The sequence below is a fragment of the Grammomys surdaster genome, unplaced genomic scaffold, assembly GCF_004785775.1.
Source record: "Grammomys surdaster isolate TR1022 unplaced genomic scaffold, NIH_TR_1.0 125881, whole genome shotgun sequence".
NCBI lineage: Eukaryota > Metazoa > Chordata > Mammalia > Rodentia > Muridae > Grammomys > Grammomys surdaster.
The window spans coordinates 903,173-913,680 of NW_021620706.1; the positions used below are offsets into that span (position 1 = coordinate 903,173).

Genomic DNA, 10,508 nt, shown 5'->3' on the forward strand with positions numbered 1-10,508 from the left:
CCAGAATGTGAATGCGTAGATATGCTTGACTGGAATTTATTTTTCAGCATAAGTCAGGCAAGGGTAATTCAGTGATCTTATTTAAATTTCTCTGCACCAGGGCATTATGCTTGTTATTTTATTCAGATTTAATGTTAGTATTCTACATATTTGTTTTATTATATTTTATTTAATCCTTAATACAGATGAATTATAATACACCATAAAATCTACCACACTTGAAACTTGAGACCTTCCCTCAACCCATGGGGATTCATTTGGCAGAAAGCCACTGAAACAGGGTTTTGATGCTTAGTTTCCAGTTTCTCCTTTAATTGCTGCCAAAATCTGAACACTTGGGAATTTAATTGCTCATTATATTTGTCATGGTGGTGTCACAGACCCAAATAAAGACTGTTGCCTGCAAAATATTTGTGGATATTAATTTGGCCTAAACATGTGTATGTTGGATTCCTTGTTTCTCCACATTGTAAGGCATATAGCATACAGAGAAAGAAGTGCCCTGCTTGACTTCTTAGCAAACTATTATCCATCCATTCTAGAATCTGAATATTGGTAGAGTTGACAGAGGTTCCTGGAAGTTTGTGACTCTGCAAAGTTAGTCGCCAGTGTCTGTCTCTCTTGTATTCAGTTGACATTGTTTTCTCAAATTGTCCTACATTAACATAACACATAGTTTCTTTAAAGATATTTGCCATTTCCCAACAAGCTTTTAATTTTTCTTTGCACTGTGTCCACATGAGTAGAACTGAGGTAGGACTTTGGTAGCTGGCCATTGGCCTAATCTTTATGTAGTGATTAATCCTTAATATCAGAGGTGGTAAGGATGGAGAACATGGTAAGGATCCTATGTACCTTAGTTCAGTTAGAATTCTGATGCTTAAATTTATGCAGAAGGTAAGCAGTTGATGGTGTTGGTTTCTTGAGCTGTGTGTTACATATGATGAAAGCCTACCGCGTTTAGAAATAGAGTCTACGCCCTGTGGGATTTGAGTCTCTGTTACACACATGAAACATAGTAGTCTTGGATTTGTTGTTTATTTCTGGGTATGAAAAATTTGCTAAAATACATTGTTAAAAATGCCTATGATCTTACTTGCTTCCTTTGTGTTTTGTTGAGCATAATGAACCTGAATCATGTTCAGGTAGAAAACATGGAACATTCTCTATTTTCCTAGTAGTCAACCTAATACAAAGTTAGGATACTCATTCTACTTCATGATAGAAGGTGCTTTCATGAAAACACATAGTATTTTTTTAAAAAAATACTTTAAAATTAAATATTCTAATTATAGAAAACATGTGTCTTAGTCAGGGTTACTATTGCTATTATGAAACACCATGACCAAAAACAACTTGGGAAAGAAAAGGTTTCATTAAACAGTTCATCATCAAAAGATGTAAGCTGTAAAGAAAGGAACACAAGAAGGGTAGAAACCTGGAGGCAGGAGCAGATGCAGAGGCCATGGAGGAGGCATGGCATACTGATTTGCTCTCCTGTTTGTTGAGCCTTCTTTCTTGTAGAATCCAGGACCACTGGCCCAGGGATGGCACCACCCATTATGGGCTGGGCCATCCCTCACTAATCATTAATTAATCACTAATTAATTGGAAGAGCTGAGTGGGATTGCAACCTTATAAGAAGAACAACATCAGCTGGCCGTACCACACAGTGCTTCCAGGGACTAGACCACCAACCAAGGAGTCTACAGGAAGGGATCCATGGCTACAGATACATAGGAAGCAAAGAATGGACTTATCTGACATCAATGGGAGGGTAGTCTATTGGTCTTGTGGAGGTTTGATGCTCCATTGTAGGGGGATGCTGGAGGGGTGGGCTCAAGTATGATTACTGAATGATACAGGCTGGATGTGGTCCTCCTATTGTTGCTGGAATCCAAACCTTTATTAGGATGCTGTTATAAGCACCAAACCACTGTGCTATGATTCTGTTACAGGTAGGTTCCAGTCCATGCTGTTCCTGGTGTTTGTAGAAAGTGACTTTAAATGGGTAAACTTATATCTTCAAAATCCACTCTTAATTATACTAGTGCAATTATCACACCTTGACAATGCTATTAAAAATTAAACTACATGTCTCCTGCAGCATGGCTGGTTTTAAAGACCATAAGTAAATGTAAGATGATTGTTTTAAAAGAAAGAGCTTTAGGTACAGTGCTGTGTAACTTTGCTAATCTCTGTTGGAAAATGCAAAGTCTCCAAGGCTTGCATAAAATATAATAATCAACTGAACAAAAGCACCATGAGACACACAGATTGATTTTTTTGTTAAATTACAGATCAAGATAAATAGATGTGATCAAGAAATATATGTGTATGGAAATTTATTTTAAAAATATCCATGGCAATTACACGCAATTACTTGTTCCTATGTCTGGTTAGAAACCTTCTCTGAAAAGGCATCCATTTAATAGGAGGAGATTTCATAGCAAGAATCAGTCATTTAAAATTTGAAAAATAAAAATAAGACCGTAGATCTAACAGCGATCCCCCTAAATAGCTATAGCAGTGTAATTCCTAAGAAAAGGAAGTTTAAAAAAATGTGACCATAAAGGACATTGACAGTGCTTTCTACCAATTTTGGATTAGTGAAAAAAAAATAGTGATTGAGAATTAGAAACCCTGAATTTCCATTCTTGATGCCATGTCTGATGATAGTGGTCAACATAGTATGAATGGGTTTTAGATGAAAGTAATAATTTGAGTTCAATAGCAAATTAGTTTGAATGAATAATTTCAGTGACCCCTTTTTTCTTCTTTCTTAGAAGTTTTAATCCTTTAATTTGTTTCCATACATTGATTATTTTCTTCCCTGTTTTGATATAGGTATTAGGACACAAGCAAGTATAGAAATTAGCCAAACAAATAACTGCACACACATACAGTGGAATACTATGAAAATTTAAACACTATTACAGTGTCAGGTTAGAGTCATGAAAAGATAGTATCCATGTCATATAAATAGATGGAATAAAGAAACAGTACAAACATTGGAACTCTAGTAGTTGAGTTTGCATTTTGAATGGCAACTTTGTAGCTAGTGTGACTGCCCCTTGATTTAAAAAGATTGAATTTTATGTGTTCTGATGTTTTGCCTGTTTGTATGCCTCTGTATCATAAGGATTCCTGATGAATGCAAGGCAAGAATAGGCTTTGGATCCTTTGGAACTGAAGTTACAGATTTTGTGACTGGCCATGTGCATCCTGGGAACTGAATCTAATTCTTCTAGGAGACTAACCAGTCTCTTACCCACTGAATCTCTCCAGTCCCACTTGTGGCAGTGGTTAAGATTAAAATTCTTTCTTGTTAAATATAGCAAACAAATCACCTTCATTTCCCCTTAGTACTCAGTATTCATCCTTCCATCTTTTTAGGGTATATGAATGTAAAGGAACCAAGGAAATAATTGTAAATTTATAAAACAATTTAAAGTATTCAGTTTCATGAAACTTTACTAAATATGTAGAGCAGATCTAAATTTCAGTATTTGAAATTTACATATATATATATATATATGAATTTTTGAATCAGTTTTTGTTTTGCATTAATTTTTTATTGCCAGTGCTTACTTTGCTGTATTCTATAAATCTCATAAACTTGATCTGGAGAGCCACTGTCATCCTCAGTTGTGTAATTATTTGAAACTCATTTTGATTGTAAGAATCTGTCCCCAAACAAACCAACCCCAAACCAAACAAAATTAAAGTATCTATCTATCTATCTATCTATCTATCTATCTATCTATCTATCTATCTATCTTCAAGAAAATCACCATTTTCAGGCTTACTTAAAACCTTTTTATTGTTTTAATTTTGTGTAGATACTTAAGGGAACTTTTAAGAAGCTAATTAATCAGTTCATGAAAGACCCTTTTGGCCTCCTATGGCTGCATAGTTTTAATGCGGTAGATTACCTTGCCTATTTTTAATATCACACTGTTGCTGAAATATGTTGCACATACCATATAGTTCACCCTTTGAAATTATAATTCTAAAGTTTTTACTGTATTCTAATTACTACAAATGCCAGATTTTTTTCTTTATTTCCAAGAAATCAAATTCCCATTAGCAGACCTCACCTCATTCTTTCTATAGTCCCTGGCAACCACTGGCAACACTGATTATCCATTAGTCATTTTACTGACTTTTGGGTTGGTTTTTACTTTGTGTGAGTTACTGATAATGCTTATCAATAACACAGTGGAAATCTGTGTACACATTTTTATTTGGAAACATCTTTTTTATTTTATTATAATTCCCCTATAACAAAAATCTAATTGCTGGCTATATAACTCTGTTAATTATACTTTGATTATACTCATGTGGTTCCTATGCTAACAGTCTAAGACAGCAACACAGTGTTTTCTAATGAGCTAGCATCTTTGCGTTCACATGGCCAGCTTGTCACTAAGAGAAAATGTAGCTCCTTGATGCTAATGCCCTTCTCCTTGAGTTTAGTGATCTCATTCCTCCTCCGAGTAAGAATTATGTCAACATTTTTAAAAAAATTTTCATTGCCGTTCTGTATTTTGTTTGAAGATAATCTATTATGAAGTGTTTGCCCATTTGAAATCTAAAGAGCCAGAAGTTGCCTTATTGAGTTGAGTTGTTATATATTCTAGAGAAAAGTCTTCTATCAAATAAGAGTTACTGTTTTTTTTCTTTGTGTTTGTAAAACCTTCGATTGATTGAATGTCAGAAAAACGTGTTCCTTTGAAATGTATTAAATTTTAGCTTTTGTTTAGGTCTGTGGTTATTTTGGCTTAATTTTGAATGCTTTGTGAGTCAGGAAGTCTGACTTTACTCCCTTGTGATATTTCTGCAGGTGTTCTCCCTTCCTCACATTGAATTGTCTTGCTTTCCTTTTCAATAGTGAATTGATCATAGAACTTAGAATCAATTTGCATATGTGTATGCATATATATGTAGGCTATGAATACAAAACTGTATACATGGTGGTATAATTTTAATAGGTTCACTCTGTTTCCCAAGCATTTTTGGATAGTCTGTCCTTTGTGTTCAGGTTAACTTTAAGAAGAATTTGTCAAATTTTGAAAACAAACAAAAAACCATCCAAACAAACAAAAAGAGGGTATCATTGAATATATTTTCTTTTGTGTGTCACTTCTTTGTCGATACAATTTGAGGTGCTTCCATGTTACTTAATGTATTTATAGTCACTCATCCTTAGTAGTGTGGAGTTTTCTAAGGTATGAATGTATTATATGACATACATCTCATCTTAATATGAAACTTTTTGTTTTTAGAGATGGAAATATGGAACAACATTAGCATTAATATTCTTTTACGAGACTTTGGAAAAATTCACTAAACATTATTTCAGGTGTAAAACAGCATGGCTGGATACATGTGCAAACAGTTGGCTGTTGAAACTATAGCCATCATTTTGGAAAGTGATTGTAACAGTTCACAGGACTATTACTAGTATAATGCTTTTCATACTACAACAAAGACACTGTACAGTTTATACTTTTTATTTTATATGTTTTCAATACAGAGTGATACTTATTTATGGCTTAAGGTTTCCTTTTCTCTATTCAATTATTATATAGACCTTGACATTTTTGGCTATTGGAATTTTCATCATGAAGGATTGTTCATGTACCATTTTTTTTTTTGCTTTCAATTTAGCTATTTTCCTATCTTTATGTGTAGGAATAATTTCTTTATTATAGCATGGATATAAGTATAATTAAGATTATGGTACTGGCACATGTATGGAAAATTTGATCTATTGACCAGAATAATATTGAGAAATAGATTCTGTAGATACTGAAACTTAATTATGGGTAAGTGACTCCCAATGATAGATGGTATTTAAGGGAAATAGTATTTTATTGATATCCATATGAAGTGATTTCCAGTCTTAAACCATATAAATGTCATCTCAAAAGGCATGGCTTATTAAAAGGTGAAATACACAATTGCAAAGCTTCCTGAAAAATGCTAAAAGAGGCTTTACAGATTTTGAAGAATATTTCAAATAAATGGGCCACTAAAAGTCCTAACAATATGTTAGAAAACATAATAAATTGAGCATCATTAAATTAAAAAAGTTTATATTTAAATTATTTTAGACATTTTTTAGATTCCCATCATAAAATAATTTGGTTAAACATCAAGATGATCTTTTCCTTAACTTGAGCTACACAAAGATGAAGGACTAAAGGTGAGAATGACGAATTGCATACTAGTCAGTTGGAAATTAATTAACCATTGTACATTGGAAATCCATAATCCAAGGTCTGTAGTCTTCTGAAATCCAGCATATTTTTTATGACATGGGAGTAGAAATAATACATTCAAAATTACATTTTATCATTATTTACTTTTCATTTTTTAAAATTAAAAACAAAGCCCAAAAAAACCTACATAAAACAAAGTACAAAACTATTGTTTGGTTACCTAAATGTTTGGAAAGATTAAAATAAATACCCATTTAGGCTAAAATTTGATATAAGTTCTATGTTCTTGATACTTATTAGGTTATATACAATTGTTGGTGTGACATGTACCATGAAATTAAGAATGTAGTTTATAAATTAAATTTACTATTAGAAAATCCAATGCACTGATAATGGTATATTTACTACCTAGTGGGAACATTTTTGAGGTATAGTTGCCTGTGATGTATGGTCTTGTTTTATTATTCCTGAAAGATTTGATAGCACAGAAATTGGGCTGATTTATTTTGAAATAAAAATATTTTGAAATAAAAATATTTGGTTTCATATGTACAATTTAAAATATGTGAGGTTGTTCTGAGGATCTGATTCTAAGTGTCGATTAAAATTTGTGACACTTTTTTCATACTTTGTCCCTCTCTATGTTGGTACACGTTACCCAATTTTGAACCAGGTCATTATCATATCCACTTATCAATATGATTTTGAACTTACTTTTACTGATTTTTCTCTTTTAAATTTACATCGGCGTTAATGAATCTGAGACTATTTTAGGAAACTAATTGCTATTCTGAAAAACCCTGGCAGTTTGGCTAGTTTTGTGTGACACTCATTTTTTTTTAACACCTATTTTGAAGAAAGTCTGACGAGAAGATTTCTCCTGCAGCTGCATCATAGGACTCGAGAGTTTGTGGCTGTTGAATTTCACTGTCGATTTTAATGAATCTTACCCAATTAAAGCAGCATGCCTGTTTTTCATGAGCCTGTGATCAATACAATTGATTATATTTTTACATAACTGCATAGATGTAATTTTTGGTGGGTGTGGGAAATTAATTCACTGTTTTAATGTGTTGCAGACCTGTGAGAAGCTGGAGAATAATTTTGATGACATCAAGCACACGACTCTTGGTGAGAGAGGAGCTCTCCGAGAAGCAGTGAGGTAAGTCTGGGTCACCATAGCAACAGTCACAGATGTGGTAAAGAAAAAGTCATTCTTCATTATTGGGGGAACAAATGAGTTCATTGCCACCATTCAGCTCTGTTCTCTAAGGTATTAATTTGTCAGTGGAGAGACTTCCCTTGAGGCTGTACTTTGGTTTTGAAGCTGCATAAATGTTAAGCCTCAGTGCACAGTAAAAAATGTAAATGTTTAATTTGTTACTTAAAATGCTTACGGGGTGTCTTGTTTTATATTTATACTAAATTGTGTGATTGAATGAAAATATCGCTCATCTAAATTCTGCCTGTGAGTTTAAAATAAACATTGTGTAAAGGTAACCTATCTGAGTACTATTTCCTAATTAATAATTAATTTGAAAAAAAGATTTTTTTAAAAAAAATTTCATCTTCTGTCTTATTTCATTTGAAAAGTATTTTAAAGTGACTTCTATTATCTCATGATTTCAAAGCATAGAACTACTTCCAGTTGGATGGAGAGCCCTATAAATAGCCTGATTTTATTTACTCGACATTACTATTTTTATTTTCTCAACACTCATTCCAGCATTGATATCTTTTTAAATAATCTTTAATGAAGCATCCTTTAAATTCATTTGATCAAAATCAAAGAAAAATTTAACTAGGCATTAACAATGTCTTTGTAATAAGCTCATTATCCTTAGAACAAGGAAGTCACCAACAACAGTAGCACTAAAAGTTCCCAGCTTGAACCATACAGTGGCACTCTTCTACATTTATACAATGCAGTGGTATTTTTTTCTTTGTTGTGCTCATAAAACTATCATTACTATAAAAAAAGATATCTTAAAGCTCATTTACTTAAGATAGGTTTAAGGTACAGAAAGTTAAAATACGGGAAACAGAAAATCTAACAGACTTGGGGCTGGTTTAAACACAATTTTGTTATTGCTTGCACACAGCTACCATATAGTATAGTTTAGAAGCCACTCTCATTTAGCAACCTCTTTTTTACCATGCAAGCAGCAGGAGAAAGTAATTAAATTTAATAGAAGCTGCCCTCATTTTGAAGCCACTTCTATTTAAAACCACAGGGGGAGGTAATTAAATTTAATGGAAACAGTAGCTTCTACACAAAGATACATGGTACTTCTGTATAGATGATTATGATGTCACAAAAAGGGGAGTAATATATTACCAGTGTGGAGGAGAAATTACCAGCTGGAGCAAGGAAACCTATTTTATTGTTAATGTCTTTACTCATAAAAAAGATGGAAAAATAAAACTGACTGCGCAGTCTAGAAGTTGTGTCTGTGTAAAATGCACCGACTGTCTAAGAAAGTTTAAGTTACTGAAAATTATTTTAAATTAAAAATTAAAAATAAATTTTACTGTAGAAAAGTCTAGGACAGAAATTATGAATGAATTCCTGTTTTTAAATATGTCCTGGATTCTGTACTGCAAACCACGGCGCCACTATAAATTGATCATGTCATTTATGTAGAGCTTATAATTTTGAATATGTGAAATATGCATACTTATATCTATTTAGAAACCAATTATTTTGGCAATTTGATTTCTATTCATCTTGAAATAAACACATTGGAAAACAGGAAGACAAAGAGGATGCCAGTTCTCATGCTTTTGGATAAAAGAACTGAAGACCAAAAACCCAGAGAGAATTGAAAAGGGCCATGTGAATGCATGTGGATGTGAATGGGGAGACACAATGAACGCAAGGACTTGTGAGCATTGGAGATCTGTCCTTAAGAAAACCAAGTTGAATTGTCGGAGAACTGCACATAAAAAAGATTATTATCAAATTCTGCCAATTTTAAAAATCAGTACTATTTATGCCATACAGGGAGATCTTACTCATAGAGAAGTCGGAATGAATGGATGGGGGCGGGGACACAGCATTAATTACATAGTTGGGGTGACCTCTGACCACCCATGCAGTGAGTAGGGCAGCAGTCCAGGTAATTTAATTCAGAATTTAATCACATGGTGGTGAAATGCACTTGTTTACTTAGGCTGAATATTTTATGTGTCCACAGACACGTACGTATGCACACACTTTTAATGCCTGGACTCAAGATACAGCGAAATAATTTAGCAACCAGTAGCGTTAAACTGTGTAGTATACTGTCTGTGGGCACCTCATGCTTTTAATACATCAGGAGCTCATTCTTTCAAATGAAAAGATCTAGACAATGGAGACCACAAATGCAATTCAAAAAAATTCATGAAGAAAAAAAATGTATTGCTCTCCTATCTGTGATCAGTTCTTCCTCATATGAAGGATGGCTGGACCAACATTAAACACAGACAGGTGAAGACAGTCACTGAGGCTAAGAGAGAGTGTTGTAAGTAGAGAATATTATAGAGGAAAGAAAATGACACTGGATTGTCAAGGTTTGCTTTAAAAACAGCAAGGCTGTATTGGAAGCGAAGCTTGGATTTTTGGTCAATGTTTTTCTTAAACCACAACCATACCACATGCAGATAGATTCTTTTGATCAAAAATAAGTTTCTTCTATGTCATGAATTCACACACAGAAATGGAGCAGTAATACTTTTACTGGGACAATAAAGGACCGCAGAACAGATTAGGGGCAGCAGCAAACAGGTAGAAATAGCTTAGGCAAGCCTCAGTTAGTAGAGGGACTGATATCATCAGGCTCCGAGAAAATATTTTTGTTAGAATATGATGCAGATCAGCTTTATATAGAATCTAGTGTTCTGTAAAAACAATTTAAATTATTTCAAGGACTCGTTTTTAGGATATTAATGATAGTTTTGTGTATAAAACTATAATCAATTTATTGTTCTGTGGAGTTAGAGTACAGGGAGAAAACACCTTGTAGAGATAGAGATCATTATTTGACTCTTTAGAAAATATTACCTTCACTTCTGTAACGCACTAGCCTCTGATTACAGACCTGAAAGATACAGGTTGTGCCCTCGGGGACCTAGTCATTCAGTGGATGTAAAGACTGGGAAACTAGGAAGATCAGATTCCTTCTCTCCCTCTCCCTCTCCCTCTCCCTCTCCCTCTCCCTCTCCCTCTCCCTCTCCCTCTCCCTCTCCCTCTCCCTCTCCCTCTCCCTCTCCCTCTCCCTCCCCTCCCCCTCCCCCTCC

General features: G+C 33.9%; 1 protein-coding gene across 1 annotated transcript in view; it reads left to right on the plus strand.

Annotated features, from left to right (window-relative positions):
- The window catches only part of Dpyd (dihydropyrimidine dehydrogenase), an 872,190-nt gene that overhangs the window by 87,487 nt on the left and 774,195 nt on the right, over positions 1 to 10,508 (plus strand). Inside the window, exon 3 of the mRNA XM_028752184.1 lies at positions 7,307 to 7,389. Within this exon, the coding sequence (XP_028608017.1) occupies positions 7,307 to 7,389 (83 nt within the window). The remainder of the gene's footprint in view (positions 1 to 7,306; positions 7,390 to 10,508) is intronic.